At 46.8% G+C, this 18,835-nt stretch overlaps 1 protein-coding gene across 5 annotated transcripts in view; it reads left to right on the top strand.

The window, feature by feature from the left end:
- The window catches only part of DVL1 (dishevelled segment polarity protein 1), a 187,221-nt gene that overhangs the window by 115,902 nt on the left and 52,484 nt on the right, over positions 1 to 18,835 (top strand). For all 5 annotated transcript variants that reach the window (XM_083163376.1, XM_083163374.1, XM_083163375.1 and 2 more), the window contains exons 6-8: positions 11,178 to 11,271; positions 12,433 to 12,502; positions 13,339 to 13,478. In XM_083163376.1, coding sequence (XP_083019502.1) covers positions 11,178 to 11,271; positions 12,433 to 12,502; positions 13,339 to 13,478 — 304 coding nt within the window. The remainder of the gene's footprint in view (positions 1 to 11,177; positions 11,272 to 12,432; positions 12,503 to 13,338; positions 13,479 to 18,835) is intronic.

The following is an 18,835-nucleotide window of genomic DNA, read 5'->3' as shown; positions in this document are numbered from 1 at the left end:
ATCGTCTAACGATCGGCTAACGATTTTACGTGCACTTCCCTGGAGCGCTCTCCCGCGGCCTACTCACGATGTGCTAACGATCGTGTTTCTTTTGCAAACGATGTAATTACGATGTAGATACGATACGACGTCGCTCCCGACGGTCGTACGACCATCGGATGTGCGGATCGTGAGTACATCGTGTGTGCACTGGCCATGGTCGTTTATGACATGTAATTAAAGGGGCTGGGCTAGCAGAGGGGGGACAAAGACCAGTAGCCATTTTAAAGGACCTCATTTCTGCTTTGTGACTAGTGAGGCTTGGTGTATACCTGCTGAACGCTGCACATTGTTATTTTGGTCTGCTTTGTTTTTGCCTGGCATTACAAAGTGTGCTTTTATTTTTCCCATTCTGATTTTTGCATTATGGATTCTTTCCAGCAAGAATTCCTGCTTTCCTACGCTGTCCTCAGGGTGAGGAGGATGAGGGCCCAGCGTAGGAAGGCTCGGTCCTGCTGGACCAAGCAGTGGCTCCTAGGCCGACAGGCGCGGTCTCATATGCCCCTGTTGATGGAGATTCGCGAGAATAATCCCCAGGATTATAGGAATTTTCTTCGCATGGACGATGAGACCTTCCAGGAGCTGCTGCGTCTTGTCACCCCCCTCATCCAGAAGCAGGATACCAAGTACCGCATGGCTATCCCTGCTGAGGACCGGCTGGTGGTGACCCTCAGGTTTCTGGCAACAGGACGATCGCTGGCGGACCTCAAGTTTGGAGCCATCATCTCCCCGCAAGCTTTGGGCATGATTATACCGGAGACCTGTAAAGCGATTGTGAAGGTCCTGCAGCATCAGTATTGCAAGGTAAGGAAAAATGCAGCACACAATTGTAGTGAAAACATTATTTTTTTTATTTAAATAATTTAACCGTCAGATTCACAAATACTTATAAATGTATTTTTTCAAGTATAAATATAAAAAGTGCAAAAACAGTAATGCAAATACCCCCCAAAAAAACAACAATTGTAATGGCTTTGGTCTGCCATGAGGTAGAGATCAGTATGCCACATGGTGCTTGTAGCGCAGATAATGCATGTCCCCTCCACCTCACGTGGCGCATAGTGCAGATGCAATAGTCCCGGCCCCATTGATATGCACTATGCGCCACGTGGCCCTGTCCTTTGTCTGCACCACATGTACCATGTGCCATACTGCACATTGAGTACACATAATTTAAAAAAGTGCTTTGTGTTTTTTTAAAATATTGCTATAAAATGTTAATGAAGTTTGCAATGCGGTAAGGGGCGGTATGGCAGACGGCACATGTAGCGCAGACAATGAAAGCACCCTCATGCATGCATGGCACATAGTACAGAAGCATTGGTCCCGGCCCCATTGCTCTGCACTGTGCGCCACAGTAGCATGAAGGTCCTTTCTTTGTCTGCGCAACATGCACCATGTGCCATACTGCCCCATGCATGGACCTATAGCAAAAACACACATAATATATAAAACCTAGGCAAAGTGCCCTAACAAGTAAAAGAATTAACATAAAACCACAGAAATGCCTAATTGCCGTGCGTTAAGGGGCAGTATGGCAGACGGCACATGAAATGCCTAATTGCCGTGCGTTAAGGGGCAGTATGGCAGACGGCACATGAAGCGCAGACAATGAAAGCACCCTCATGCATGCATGGCACCTAGTACAGAAGCATTGGTCCCGGCCCCATTGCTCTGCACTGTGCGCCACAGTAGCATGAAGGTCCTTTCTTTGTCTGCGCAACATGCACCATGTGCCATACTGCCCCATGCATGGACCTATAGCAAAAACACACATAATATATAAAACCTAGGCAAAGTGCCCTAACAAGTATTAACATAAAACCAAACCAATGCCTCATTGCCTTGTGGTATGGAGCAGTATGACAGACGGTGCTTGTAGCGCAGATAATGAAAGGGCCATCAGGATTACCTGTTGCATACCGCAGATGCAATGGTCCCGGCCCCATTGTTCTTTGGTATGCAACAGGTCACCATAGCCATTATCTCCACGACAAGCACCGTGTGCCATACTACTCCATGCCAACTTTGAAATAATTGTATGGAATGTGCTTATAAATCTTGTAAAACCGGTGTTTCGTCTTGGTCCGTGCTGTCACTCAACAATGATGTATACAGGTGACTGTAGCGAGGAGGTGTAGCCGGTTGGGTACAGGATTGCGCACTCGGTGGGGTGGTTTCAGGCAATGAGGCAAGTGCTGGTGAGGGTACGGCACTACTAGTAGATGGCGTCTCCTGCCATGGGAGAAGTCCAACTAATTTGGTTTGAATTGTCAGAAGGCCAAGACGGCCCCTAAACAGGAGTTCGCTAGTGAGACGTTCGAACGCCATCTGTTGTTCCGGATTCAACTTCCGCAAGCCCTCAGCCACGTATTTGCCGAAGGTGTCATACTGGTCAGGGGGCCTACGCAGCACCTGCTCTGCTCGTATAAGTATATCATCATCCGGGTCTGGGTCAGGGACTGTCTTGGTCCTGCGTTTTTTCTTTTTTGAGAATAGTTGTGGCGGGGTGGGGGTTTCTGGCACTCCACAGATTGTTTCAGATGAGTCAATTGCAGGTGGCTCAGGGGTTGGCGATGGGGTTGGGGTAGGGGTTGAGGTGTGGCCAACCTCTTTCTCTGTGCTTGTTGTCTGTTGAAAAGAAAATAACAACAATTAGTTAACATCTCCTTTTCTTTTTTGTTCCAGTTCCCCAACACCATGCAGGAGTGGCAAAACATCGCTGCTGAATTCGACGAGGCGTGGAACTTCCCTAATTGTGGAGGAGCCATTGATGGGAAACACGTCCGCATCAATCAGCCACCCCACAGTGGTTCCTACTACTTCAACTACAAGGGGTACTTCAGTATTGTGCTGATGGCTGTGGTAAATGCGAACTATGAATTCATCTTTGTGGATGTCGGCAGGAATGGGCGGGCTTCAGATGGTGGAACTTTGAAGGACACAAAGTTCTACCAGAGGCTCGCCTCCAACACCGTGCACTTGCCCACAGTCAAAGAAACGAAGCATGGGCTGAACTTTGTTTTCGTGGCGGACGAGGTATTTGGGCTTCATGAACACATCATGAAGCCCTATGCCAAACGTGGTCTTGACCACGACAAACGGGTCTTCAATTACAGGCTCTCCAGGGCACGGCGGCTTGTGGAAAGTGCATTTGGAATTATGGCTAGTAGATTCCGCATTTTCCACACAGCCATCAACCTGCGGCTGGATAAAATCGACTGGGCCGTCATGGCGTGCTGTGTCCTGCACAATCTACTTCGGCGCAAAGAAAGGGCCCATCGGCCGGCAGGACCAGCACCACAGGAGGACCCAGACGAGCCTAGGGAGGTTGCACCAATCGTGTCCCTGGAGACGCCGGCCCAGCAGTACCGGGGGACAGCAAGAGCCAAACAGGTCAGGGACCAATATAAGGAGTACTTTAATGGCGTTGGTGCTGTCCCCTGGCAGGAAGACCACATTTAAAAAATGATGGGACCGCAAAGGAATGCTCTATAGGAGCCTAAAACAAACAAAGGAGGAAGGGGTGTATACACATTGGACCAGTACTTACCGACAACGGCTGGGAACTTTCATCCAGGCCCACAAACACATCGTCTGCCTCACTCTCCACCATTAGGTAGAGTCCCGACATTGGCACCTCATGGCTCAACGTGAAGGTCAGCAGGTTGTAGTACCATAAAGACGTCTCGTATACATCTGCAGTTCCTGCACCGGACCTTTTGGACGATTGAATTTTCTTGTGTTCTTTAAGGAACACGGTCCTCAAGTTCTGTATTTTTTTTCGGACCCAGTCCGCATCAGCCTCGGGATTGTAGCTCTTGCTGAATTGGGCCAGCTCCTGAAGCGCTTGAGCTCTTTTAATTTTATTGCTGTACTCCTTCGATTTAGTTTTCCAAAGGCAGTCCAGCTCCCTATATTTCTCAAGGAACGCCTCTATAAATTCGTGTTCCTTGGCAATCGCCTGGGCCATTTCTGTAAAAAATGAATAGATTTTGAAAAAACCTATGTACATACTTTTTGACAAAACAAGTTGTCTTCATATAAACAGTATATGTAAATATGTTTCAATACACTGTATATTATTATTAAGAATACATGTTTGGTTTCAAAATTATTAAACACATTTTAATAAATATTATTATAATATTTTGTTTACAAAACTTTTTTAAATCCTGGGGTGGGAGAACATCACCTGCAAAAGGGCAGCTGGATGGTAACATTATGCTTTGGGTAGTGGGTAGGCCGCAGGGGGGTGGGGTGGCCTGTGGTGGCATACTGTGTAGTGGGTAGGCCGCAGGGGAGCATAGTGGGCTGTGGTGGCATAATGCATCTGGGGCCTTTGCCATTGGTGGGCAGCGGGTACACGGGGGGGGGGGGGTGGACTGCAGTGGCCTGATAGCAATACACATTGGTGGGCAGCGGGTACACGGGGGGGTGGGGTGGACTGCAGTGGCCTGATGGCAATACACATTGGTGGGCAGCGGGTACACGGGGGGGTAGGGTGGACTGCAGTGGCCTGATCGCAATACACATTGGTGGGCAGCGGGTACACAGGGTGGTGGGGTGGACTGCAGTGGCCTGATAGCAATACACATTGGTGGGCAGCGGGTACACGGGGGGGTAGGGTGGACTGCAGTGGCCTGATGGCAATACACATTGGTGGGCAGTGGGTACACAGGGTGGTGGGGTGGACTGCAGTGGCCTGATAGCAATACACATTGGTGGGCAGCGGGTACACGGGGGGGTAGGGTGGACTGCAGTGGCCTGATCGCAATACACATTGGTGGGCAGCGGGTACACAGGGTGGTGGGGTGGACTGCAGTGGCCTGATAGCAATACACATTGGTGGGCAGCGGGTACACGGGGGGGTAGGGTGGACTGCAGTGGCCTGATGGCAATACACATTGGTGGGCAGTGGGTACACAGGGTGGTGGGGTGGACTGCAGTGGCCTGATAGCAATACACATTGGTGGGCAGCGGGTACACGGGGGGGTAGGGTGGACTGCAGTGGCCTGATCGCAATACACATTGGTGGGCAGCGGGTACACAGGGTGGTGGGGTGGACTGCAGTGGCCTGATAGCAATACACATTGGTGGGCAGCGGGTACACGGGGGGGTAGGGTGGACTGCAGTGGCCTGATCGCAAAACACATTGGTGGGCAGCGGGTACACGGGGGGGTGGGGTGGACTGCAGTGGGCTGACAGAAACATACCTGCAGTCCGGTGCACGCTGGAGCAGACGTCGTGTGATCTCTGCTGCATCCACGAGGCTCCAATATGGCTGCGGTGGGAGTGTCCTGGATCTCTGGCGTAAACAACCCGGATCGGATGGATGGTCGCGACGACGTAAGCGCACACAATGTGCTAACGATGTGCATAAAATCAGCACACAATCAGCGGTCGGATTGGCTGATTCTGCTGCAGGAGGCAAAATCTCCAATGCGACATACGACGTGCCGGGAGCGCGCATCCAATCGCAAACGACCAGGATCGTGAGTAAAATACAAACGATTGTGCACCAATTCAGGCACAACCGTCGTTACAACCGTCGAAATTTGCCCTAATCGTGCCCTAATCGTTCTGGTGTGTACCAGGCCTAAAACATATTCAGTATTTAACCAACAGAATCCATCTTTTAAATTGCTATAAATATGCCGATTTATACCAGTGGGTCCTGAATTTACCATTGCCATAACTTCAACTTCTCTAGTCCTTACCGTTGTCAAAACTATAACTTCTCTAGTCCTTACCGTTGTCAAAACTATAACTTCTCTAGTCCTTACGTTGCCACAACTATAACTTCTCTAGTCCTTACCGTTGCCAAAACTATAACTTCTCTAGTCCTTACCGTTGCCAAAATTATAACTTCTCTAGTCCTTACCGTTGCCAAAACTATAACTTCTCTAGTCCTTACCGTTGCCAAAATTATAACTTCTCTAGTCCTTACCGTTGCCAAAATTATAACTTCTCTAGTCCTTACCGTTGCCAAAACTTCAAATTCTCTAGTCCTTACCATTGCAAAAACTATAACTTCTCTAGTCCTTACCGTTGCCAAAACTATAACTTCTCTAGTCCTTACCGTTGCCAAAATTATAACTTCTCTAGTCCTTACTGTTGCCAAAACTTCAACTTCTCTAGTCCTGGTATTGACAACCATAAGCAATTCTGATTCCAGCAGCATAATGGGCCTTATTCTAGTTCACTTTTTCTGACAAAATCCTTCTTAGATGGACAAAACCATGTTTATTTCAGGGGGGCAGATGTAAAATGTGCAGAAAGAATTACATTTGGGTGAGTTATTTTGTTTCTGTGCAGGGTAAATACTGACTGCTTTATTTTTACACTGCAATATAGATCTCACTTTGAAGTAAAACCCCACCCAAATCTAATTCTCTCTGCACAAGTAACATCTGCCCCACCTGCAGTGCACATGGTTTTGTCCGTCTAAGAAGGATTTTGTCAGAAAGAGTGAACTAGAATAAGGCCCAGTGTTCATTTGTCACAGAGGCTCAGTGGCCGGATTGGGAAGAGGGACATAGTGGGGATATCCCTTCTCCCCTGTTATCTATATTGGTAAAAACAACGTGATTGACACAAGTGTACGTTCTCCTGAACCTCAGGGGTCACCGGCATGAAAGCCCTCAGATCACTGAGTTAGGGTTACAGGTTATGTAGCTTGAGTTACTTATGTAGTGGTTACATATATCATGATCTGATCCCTGCTTTGAAGTGGATAGTCGCTTATGGCCATTATGTCTCTGGTCTGGCGCCCGAGATTTTATTTCTACCCCTTCAAGAAATGTCCACTTCAAAGAGGTCACGTACGTCCTTGGATTTTCATACCTACACAAGAGGAATGGATTCTCTGACCTCTCTACAAGCCTGCTTCCTTCTGGAATAATTGCCGTGACTAAATCAGCAACTGAAGGAAAAAAAAGTTGGTTCATAATTTGCTTTAAATGTACTCTTGGATTAAAGAGCAGCAATTGGATGTATAGTTCAGACTCTGTTCATGAGCCCATTATCATTTTCTGGATTACACACAGAATTGCAAAAAAAAAACCCAAGTGCTCAATCTCCTATCATCATCCAATGCAGTTCATACAATACCCTAAAGGCCCATACACACTGGGCGACTTTGAGCTGAAAGTCGCTCAAAACACCCAGTTTGAGCGGCTTTCAGCTCAAAGCCGCCCAGGCTCTCTGGAATGCGGAATCAGGTCTGTCCTTTGTAATGTCAGATCTATTACAAACAAGACTGCTGCAAATGCCAATCTTATTGAATCTTTAGATATCGCCTGTATTATGGGGCATACAGAAGCTTCAATCCCGGCCGCCGTCGATATTGCTTCAATATTGACGACCGCCGGGAAGCGAGGACGGTGAGCGGGGGGAGGGAGGGGAAAATGCTGCATAGAGCAGCATTACACTGCCTTCAATCTTCCAGATCAAAGCGGAAATAGACTTGTTTCTACTTTTGATCCCGGGGCCGCGCATCAGGATCGAATCTGCATCGAAGACATTAAACACTGTTCGATTTTGATTCGATTTTGCTTTTAGAACCAAAATCGAATCGAAAACGTGTCAAACTGGAAGCGCATGCGCGCCCGATAACAGAGACGGCTCGATAAAAATGCAGAACCTATTTTGAAAAGCCGCCATCACAACTGACTTCTCTACAGTTCCTCTACAACCCAAGACTGGACTGCAGGGGAGGCAGGACGGCCATCTGTTGTAAAGCACTTAAGCTTAGGCGTCAAGATATGTAAATGACTCTCATTTCAGTGCATGGCGCAATATTAGGGTTCAGGCCACAATGGCAGCATCTGCATGGTAACTTTGTATCTGATGATGATAATCTTTTTAGCTCATTTTGATGTCTTTTCTTCATTGACGTCTTGCTGTAACAGTTGTAGCAAAAATCATTTGATTGAATTGACCCCTAATGTAAAAAGAAATACACAAGCAGTCACATGATCCCACTAACAACATCTGCAGGATGGGATGCGGTCACTTGGTCTACAGCATGATGGTAGACACCATTAGTTCGACATGGGAAAAGGTTGACATGGGTCTAGGTCGACATAGGAAAATGTCGACATGGTTCTAGTTCGACAATGTCGCTGTTTTTTTTGAGCCGACGTGTGCTGAAAGGCGGTATTTAACTCCCTACCATCCACTAGGGTGTATTGGGAGACTGTATCCATGTCGACTGTGTTGACATTCAGGCAAAAAAACAGTGAAAAACACCATGTCGACCTTTTGACTGTCAACCTAGACATTGTCAAACTAATGACCGGTCGAACTAACGACCTGTCGAACGAATGTTTCCCCATGTCGACTTTTCCCCATGTCGACCTTTTCCCATGTCAACCTAATGGTGTCGACCTAATGACTGTCGACCATCATGCTGTAGACCAAATTATCCCAACCCCGGCAGGATTTGTGGACTTGAGCATAGGGCTACAGTATCTGTTTTCAGTATGACATGTTTGCCGTTCCTGATGTTTTTTTCTGCAATCATTTTTGGCGCTGATAATGAATAAAACATCATTGAAGCCTATACGAGTGATAAATGCCATAAAACATCCGATGGAGGCATATTGTTCCAGGCTACAGCACGGTTTATTGATACAGCACTATTAAGTGGCTCTCTGTCACCGGGATCTAGGTCAGTCACAAGGATAAAACACTATTTCTGCCGGCAGTGTAAAGATAGCTGTCACCCAGAGTGCACATTAATTACCGTAGGAACGTCACGCATACAGAATCTGGATACGCAGGTGTGAAGATGAAAGAAATCTACAGACGCGTATTCCCAGCAATGCTCTCCATTAGCGTTAGCTGAAGCTGTTCTCTATCATGATAAATAGAGCAAATCTGTCTGGTATTCAGTTCAATGTAGCACCATAACTTCCAGATGTATTTATTTGCATGCAGCAATGGTTGGAATTTCAGTGTATATTTGTTATTATTAACCGTTTCTCACAGACGTACCCCGCCACAGCCTTGCTCCTTGGGTGTATGCACAGACTTCACGATGCTGATGTTCAACTTTACGTGAACGTTTTTGTAGATGTCTTGTTCATTTAGAGTTCCACAGTTGATAAATAGGGCTACATCACGTGTGATGGGTAGCTGAAGCTACTTCCTCTAGAGAGTGGTTCAGGTAGGACCCTGGTATCTCAGGAGAAGGGAATGTAGAGTGACAGCAGTTGGTGCAGAGAGGAGGAGAGTTCTGGAAAATGAATTGTGTTGATATTTGAGTAGGATTGGAGGACTTCAGTGACAGCGAGGGGGTTAAACAGCGAGGATTGCAGAAAACCAGTGATTCTCGCTGTTTAACCCCCGCACCGGCCGCTCCCTCTATTCAACGTTCTGGGGAAATCCTCGCCGTCACAGGACGGCGAGAACTCCCCAAAACAGCGAGACCCGCAGAAAATGCAGAAAACTCGCTGTATTTAGCCGCGAGTCTCGCTGCTTCTGGAGCCTCATACGCCAATTCCCTCTCGCTCAAAAAATGGAGCGAGGGGGAATTGGTGTAGGAGATGGGGGGGGGGGGTGCGTTGAATACTAACAGGGTGAGCGGTGGCAGCGAGCAGGAAGTCCTGCTCACTGTCGCCGCTCGCCCACGGCATTGAATACCTGCCATTGAGCTTGAGGTAATGGAGGACAGTGTGCAGGTGATAAGGCTGTGGTCTGAGAGATAGAAAGCAGTGTTACTGAATTCAGAATCTGAGCATAATCTGGTGAATACAAGCCCAAGGCAGTGGTCCTGCTGATGAGTAGAGGAGTCCATTGGGAGAGGTGAAGAGTTGGTTAGAGATCATTTATAGCAGCAGATTTTGGACTATCTATAGCGGTATTGAAATCACCTTTGATGATGGTGGAGATGTCAGTGGTGTTTCTGTTCTACCCAGCAGGTTGAAGTCATTAGATATGAAGAGGTCATGGACATAAACAGAGCATGTGTTCAGTAAAGCACCTTTTTTTCTGGCTTACAGGGTGATTGGAAACTTGTAATATAAGATTAGCTGAATTTCTGTGTAGCTGCGAATCCAGTAAATATAGCTAGAGCAAGGGGTTTGGGCCTGCATTTGGTAAAAGTCACTATATAATTAGAAGCAGGAGAAAAAGATAAATCCATACCTCCCAACATAGGCGTGTGCAGCACAGTTTATTAGGGGGTTGACCGTCAAAGGGGTGTGCGTAGCTCCACCTATTGGGCGTGTCTAACACCGCCAATCAGGCGTGTCTTCCGTCATCTATTGGCACTCGCTACAATATAAAAAGTCTCTCTCACACCATAATCTCCTGCCTATTTCAGTTGTAATCTTCTAATTACTCTGTGTAACAGTACATGCAAATACAGTCATAAACATACTTGGATGACGTAGGTATGTAGTTATATGACAATGGTCTAGTACAATTAACAATGCAAACACACATACAGTTCTAAAAAGCAAAAGTCTTTGGTTAAATGTATTGCTGGTATTGCTAGCGGCAGAGGTGTTCGTAAGGGTGGGCACAGCATTAGGGGGGTTCCTGTGCACCCCTAACACTCAATGTGCGCACACCTATGCCTCCCAACATGACCCTCTCCAGGAGGGACACAATGCTCTATTCCTGGACTTCCCCTTAATTTATGATTTATATTATCTGTGTTGATATGTGTTGATATGATTAATATCATCTGTGTTCTTATCCATTAACCTGGTTAAAACAGGTGATGGTAATTATATATTAAAGGGGGTATTCAATCTCCCGCCGCTATTTCCGATACGGAGAGCGGCCAGGAATTGTCGAGCTCCCGGCCACAGGTCAACAATTTCCGGTCGCAGCTCATGAACACCGCCCCCCCCCTTTTCGTTGACATTGAATCCCGCCTGCCGATTCAGGGTCGTGCCGGCCGACAACAGGCCAGGATCATGGCTGTCGGGCCAGCCCAACAGTCGTGACCCTGCATCGAATACCCCCCTTTGATTGAAGTCCAGAAATAGAGCATTGTGTCCCTCTTGTGAAGTTTTGTGGGTTTTTTTTCTGGTGACAGGTTGTGGATGGTTCTTTTACCGAATAAAGATAAGAAAAAAGGTGAATTTAATGATGTAATCTTGTCGTTTTCCTTTATTTCGCAGGTTAAGCAGCTCCACCGAACAGAGCACATCCTCGCGCCTTATCCGCAAGCACAAACGGAGGCGACGGAAGCAGAAAATGCGACAAATCGACAGAGTAAGCCCCTCGTTAATAAACTGATTTATTTATCCTTCAGCTTATTTCCCCAGTTACTAAAATCAGTGATTAATTACACTTGTCGTTCAGCACCTCAGTCAGGACAGTCCCATGTAGGTAGATAGTTATTTGATGCTTATACAAACCACTTTTTGCGCCTGTTAGCAGCAGCTGGATATACTTGCTGCCAACTGGAACGTTCTCAGGCAGCACAGCTGCTTCCGAGCCACATGCGTGATGCTGATATCAGGCAAGTTGTTTTCTATAGCCCCAGCGATATTAGTAGTACTGGAAGACAAGCTGTAAGCAAACTCCCCCATCTCTTATCCAGCAGTATGTCCATAGCGATTATATGTAATATGATTACTATACCTGCCACTAAAACATGCAGCTTAAGGGATAGAGCAGATATTCTATCTCTTCTACAAAGTTTGCTGCGAGGGAATCTGGGCTCTCAAACAGTGCACAGGATCAGACAGTAGCTGCCAAGAAGAAGAGACTGGTGCCTTACCATGCGGTGGGAGAATGTGTGCTTCTAAAGTGCAGTACTGTCTCCTACAGGTTATATTAGGTTTTTGTTTTCTTATGTTATCTGAGATGTTTAACCTTTTCCTAACCACTTATTTTATCTATATTAAATATTTTTGGTACAGCCTATACTGTGGATCATCTGAATATCCGGTGTATAAAAATACTAACATAGTTCCGCCCACCTCTTCCCCAGACTTCCCCTGCACTTGCCCCAAAGTTCTGCAGAGTGAGAGATTATGGAATGCATGGAAACCCTTTATAAATCCTGAGTTTGCCCCTGACTAGCATTACCGTATATCAGCTAGAAGTACTGTAAGCAGCTTGGATGTTACAGGTTCCTACATACAGTACCCCCATGTTCCAATTTAGGCTGAACCATACTGACTTTAGGGATCCAATCTGCCTACCAGATTCAACAGCACTAAACATGCCCATCGTGGTGTATTATGACAGCGCCCCCTTCTGGACAGACTCACTACCCTTTTTGGTTAGCAATCCGATCTGTAAGGTGGCAGTGTTGTGCGTCTACTTTCTTATGCATATTAGTTCAGCTAATCAAATAGCTGCCGATGTTGTGTATGAGACATTTTCATCCAATCAAGACCTTTCTGACTGTTTCTTCTCCCACAGTCCTCGTCGTTCAGCAGCATCACAGATTCTACCATGTCCCTGAATATCATCACGGTCACACTTAACATGGGTAAGTAGCCTCACTGTCGCGTGGCCACTCTGGTACATGAAGGCACTGCAATCTGCTGTTATTAAGGCAGACAACATAAATGCTGGCTATGGGCGGTATTCAATTAGGTGACGATTTTTGGACAGTCAAAACATCAGCCCTATTCACTGATTTAGGTCAAATTTGTATTCGACCTATTCAATTAAAGTGCAGATTTTGCGGCTGTCGAACAATCTGGCATGGTCGTGAAAACGCGTGGATCAGCAAATTACTTGTCGATCTACGTGTTTTAGTCGAAACTGCAGTCGTTTTCGACTACTTTTAAGCCATTTTTCGCTGATGCTGTTTCGACTTTTAAAAAGAGCAAATAGGTATCTTTGGAAAATGACTAAAACCCATCTGAAAACACCCGCAATTGAATAGCAAAAGGAATACCCCCAATGCCTATGGTGGGGTTCTCTCCTGCAGTTTGTGATATCTATTTCTGTTTTAATTTACGTCCTACCTTTGGGTATAAAATCGTACTGAGTATTCTGATGGACATATACGCATTATTCTACAGACGTACCCTAATACAGTGTACAATGGTGCAACTCCCAACGCTGAGTATACTTAGTTAGCAATGTCGGAGCAATTGGGATCGAGTTGCGTTCATCTCTGCATCAGTCCCATAGCCACAGGAAGAACAATATTACCACCATTTGTAGATCTGTCGCACATTAGCGTCTGCCATTTGCGTTCTGCTTTTGTCAATGATTAATTGACATGAATTATTGAGATATATTCAGCGGTGTTACTGGAAGTGACTGCACGGAACTGGGGCTATGTGTAATGAGTGTGTCTTTATTCCCTACCAGAGAAGTACAACTTTCTGGGCATCAGTATTGTGGGACAGAGCAATGACCGAGGCGATGGGGGAATATATATTGGATCTATTATGAAAGGTGGAGCCGTGGCTGCAGATGGACGAATCGAACCTGGCGACATGTTGTTACAGGTACGGTCCTATATTCTGTTACTACTACCAGTGACTGATATGTAACCAGCCAGCACATGCTGTGACCTACTGCTACCAGTGACTGATATGTAACCAGCCAGCACGTGCTGTGACCTACTACTACCAGTGACTCCATGTAATATGTAACCAGCCAGCACGTGCTGTGACCTACTACTACCAGTGACTAATATGTAACCAGCCAGCACGTGCTGTGACCTACTACTACCAGTGACTGATATGTAACCAGCCAGCACGTGCTGTGACCTACTACTACCAGTGACTAATATGTAACCAGCCAGCACGTGCTGTGACCTACTACTACCAGTGACTGATATGTAACCAGCCAGCACGTGCTGTGACCTACTACTACCAGTGACTGATATGTAACCAGCCAGCACGTGCTGTGACCTACTACTACCAGTGACTGATATGTAACCAGCCAGCACGTGCTGTGACCTACTATTACCAGTGACTAATATGTAACCGGCCAGCACGTGCTGTGGCCTACTACTACCAGTGACTAATATGTAACCAGCCAGCACGTGCTGTGACCTACTACTACCAGTGACTGATATGTAACCAGCTAGCACGTGCTGTGACCTACTACTACCAGTGACTGATATGTAACCAGCCAGCACGTGCTGTGACCTACTATTACCAGTGACTGATATGTAACCAGCCAGCACGTGCTGTGACCTACTACTACCAGTGACTGATATGTAACCAGCCAGCACGTGCTGTGACCTACTACTACCAGTGACTGATATGTAACCAGCCAGCACGTGCTGTGACCTACTACTACCAGTGACTGATATGTAACCAGCCAGCACGTGCTGTGAATTACTACTACCAGTGGCTCCATGTAATATGTAACCAGCCAGCACGTGCTGTGACCTACTACCAGTGACTCCATGTAATATGTAACCGGCCAGCACTTGCTGTGACTTACTACTACCAGTGACTGATATGTAACCAGCCAGCACGTGCTGTGACCTACTACTACCAGTGACTGATATGTAACCAGCCAGCACGTGCTGTGACCTACTACTACCAGTGACTGATATGTAACCAGCCAGCACGTGCTGTGACCTACTACTACCAGTGACTGATATGTAACCAGCCAGCACGTGCTGTGACCTACTACTACCAGTGACTGATATGTAACCAGCCAGCACGTGCTGTGACCTACTACTACCAGTGACTCCATGTAATATGTAACCAGTCAGCACGTGCTGTGACCTACTACTACCAGTGACTGATATGTAACCAGCCAGCACGTGCTGTGACTTACTACTACCAGTGACTGATATGTAACCAGCCAGCACGTGCTGTGACCTACTACTACCAGTGACTGATATGTAACCAGCCAGCACGTGCTGTGACCTACTACTACCAGTGACTGATATGTAACCAGCCAGCACGTGCTGTGACTTACTACTACCAGTGACTGATATGTAACCAGCCAGCATGTGCTGTGACCTACTACTACCAGTGACTGATATGTAACCAGCCAGCACGTGCTGTGACTTACTACTACCAGTGACTGATATGTAACCAGCCAGCACGTGCTGTGACCTACTACTACCAGTGACTGATATGTAACCAGCCAGCACGTGCTGTGACTTACCACTACCAGTGACTCCATGTAATATGTAACCAGCCAGCACGTGCTGTGACTTACTACTACCAGTGACTGATATGTAACCAGCCAGCACGTGCTGTGACCTACTACTACCAGTGACTCCATGTAATATGTGACCGGCCAGCACTTGCTGTGACTTACCACTACCAGTGACTCCATGTAATATGTAACCAGCCAGCACTTGCTGTGACTTACTACTACCAGTGACTAATATGTAACCAGCCAGCACATGCTGTGACTTACTACTACCAGTGACTAATATGTAACCAGCCAGCACGTGCTGTGACCTACTACTACCAGTGACTAATATGTAACCAGCCAGCACGTGCTGTGACCTACTACTACCAGTGACTGATATGTAACCAGCCAGCACGTGCTGTGACCTACTACTACCAGTGACTAATATGTAACCAGCCAGCACGTGCTGTGAATTACTACTACCAGTGACTAATATGTAACCAGCCAGCACGTGCTGTGACTTACTACTACCAGTTACTCCATGTAATATGTAACCAGCCAGCACGTGCTGTGACTTACTACTACCAGTTACTCCATGTAATATGTAATCAGCCAGCATGTGCTGTGACCTACTACTACCAGTGGCTCCATGTAATATGTAACCAGCCAGCACGTGCTGTGACCTACTACTACCAGTGACTACAAGTAATATGTAACCGGCCAGCACTTGCTGTGACTTACTACTACCAGTGACTCCATGTAATATGTAACCAGCCAGCACTTGCTGTGACTTACTACTACCAGTGACTCCATGTAATATGTAACCAGCCAGCACGTGCTGTGACTTACTACTACCAGTGACTACAAGTAATATGTAACCGGCCAGCACTTGCTGTGACTTACTACTACCAGTGACTCCATGTAATATGTAACCAGCCAGCACGTGCTGTGACTTACTACTACCAGTGACTCCATGTAATATGTAACCAGCCAGCACTTGCTGTGACTTACTACTACCAGTGACTCCATGTAATATGTAACCAGCCAGCACTTGCTGTGACTTACTACTACCAGTGACTAATATGTAACCAGCCAGCACGTGCTGTGACTTACTACTACCAGTGACTCCATGTAATATGTAACCGGCCAGCACTTGCTGTGACTTACTACTACCAGTGACTCCATGTAATATGTAACCAGCCAGCATGTGCTGTGACTTACTACTACCAGTGACTCCATGTAATATGTAACCAGCCAGCACTTGCTGTGACTTACTACTACCAGTGACTCCATGTAATATGTAACCGGCCAGCATGTGCTGTGACTTACTACTACCAGTGACTCCATGTAATGTGTAACCGGCCAGCACTTGCTGTGACTTACCTTATATGTCAGGTAGCTGTGTCTTCTGCATGCTCTTTCCTATCGGAATCTGTCCTCATTCTTACGTTTACAATCAGGTATTTAGTATTTGTATATGAGCGGGATGTATGTACAGATGTGTCCACATATCTCCATCCTCTGTGCGCTACAAGACGCATGTCACATAAGGCAGGATTCAGACCTAACGCTGTGCTGCGAGTTCTCAGATCCCAGTGATCAGGTAAAGGCCGCCCGCACATGTAACTTCCCACCCATGTGCACAATTGCAAATTCATACGCAGTTGTGCACATGAGGGGAAACCGTTCTCCATCACTCACCATAGAGTGATTCTTGATTCTGTACGTAGCGGTAAGCCAGGATGATGACGTCCCTCCCTCCCAACGGCCACGGAATACCTGAATTTCTAGGGCACTTCCAGGGGAGACCGCCCCAAACGTGGCAGGGTGTCAATCACCCTGGATTGCTATCCATCGCTGGCTGTCTTCGCACAGACGGCTCATGCATCTGCACAGCATACCGTAGGCACGCGCACGTCATCTGATGATCTGAATCGGGCCCATGTGACTTTTTCCATTACTGTGCTTCTTATTTACAAAACGTTGCAAATAGCACACGCAGGATATAGTAATTCTGAATATCATTTTAATCAGCAGAAGCTGCTTGTGCTTCCTATCTGCAATGTTTTGTGAACAAGATGCTTTTTAATGGAAAAAATAACAAGCAATTATACTTACAGCTTCCAAGTCACAACATAGCTTGGTGCAACTAAAAGGGCTGTATAATGTGCAGGGAGGCTGGGTGTACGTGGAAACATCGCTACGTCCAATGTTCTGGTGTCACATGCATTCTGCACAGCACATGGCATTCCCATATTTTTTTGCGTCTCGCATTGTACGACACATGCAATTCAAAACAAAGATGGGGCATCAGTATGAAGGTACGGTAGGTGTATGGCCCACCAAGGTCCAAAGTCATAACACATTGGCATCAACCTGATGATGTCCAGTGGTGTCAATGGGGTGTATTTATTAGGGTGTGGTATAGGGTTCCGACAGTCGGGATTCCGACAGTCATTAGCCCGACCTCGGGATCCCGACTGGCCGGACTCAGACAGCATGGCGAGCGCAACAAAGCCCCTTGCGGGCTCGCCGTGCTCACCACGCTGCGGGCGCGGTGGACCCCCACGAGGGAGAATAGCGGGTGGCCGTCAGGAACCCGTCTGTCAGTGTTTTAACAGTCGGGATCCTGACTGTCGGGACCACGTCCGGCACCCTGTTTAATAAGCTTTTGAGATATAAAAAGGCATTCACATTAAAAGCCAACAGAGGCGTGGTTTGTGTTTAATGGAAATATATATTTCTTTATATAGAAATAACTGGTAATAAATAAATAATAATGGCCTTTTAGGTTCCACTACCAGAATGGACGACAAACAGTAAATATAGTCATAAAAACCATTTAAGTAACTGACCCAAGTTCTGCCCGCACCAGTGCTATGCATATTCCTGCATGCTGTTCAGTATGGATCATAGGATAGACAGAGTCTTGGTCAACACCAAAAGGGGGACATTAATAAAAAGTCTATATAGTATGCAGTTAGGATCGCAGCGGTCGGAATCCTGGCGGTCAAAATCCCGACGCCGGAATCCCGACCGCCAAAATCCAGACACTTTCTACCTCTATTGGTGTCCACGACACCCATAGAGGGATAATAAATTAGTGTGCCGAGTGTAGCGAGGCACCGGGCCTGCTGCATGGCGAGCGCAGCGGGCCGGCTACGTGCCAGGCGCAGCGAGCCCACAAAGGGGGGCGATCAACGTCCCCCCTTGTCGGGATTTCGGCGGTTGGGATTCCGGCGTCGGGATTTCGACCACCGGGATTCTGACCGCCGGAATTTCGTACCAATCCCGTATATACTAGTTCTACTAGTGGTAGTTGCTGGGGGAAAACATTAATCTGCCCCAATAACTATCTTATGGTGTGTACACAGCTTGGCTATCCCTAAAAGTCTGGGAGATAACAAAGCCTCCTCTGCTCTGTGAAATGGGAAGCAATACAAATACAATTTACATAAAAGATAATAGACTAATCTGATATGCACCGCTAACATGCGGTCTGTTGCTAGGGGTTACAGCAGGCCTACGCTGTATGCACCATGTTACTAATTAAATACGCCTTATGGCGTTATTCCACCATGAAAGACAAAAGTACAGACGCGCCATTGAAGCAACTACCCAGATGCGGACTGGTTATCACAAAGCCTCAGGAGTCATTTACAACATTACTTGTGTTTCTTTGAGTTTGCAGTGATTACACCAGGGATCCGTTAATGCCATCACAAGCTTGTGTCAGCTGCCTTTGATAATACTAAGC

The sequence above is a fragment of the Crinia signifera genome, chromosome 19, assembly GCF_055691185.1.
Source record: "Crinia signifera chromosome 19, ASM5569118v1, whole genome shotgun sequence".
NCBI lineage: Eukaryota > Metazoa > Chordata > Amphibia > Anura > Myobatrachidae > Crinia > Crinia signifera.
This window is presented reverse-complemented; position numbering and strand designations above follow the sequence as displayed.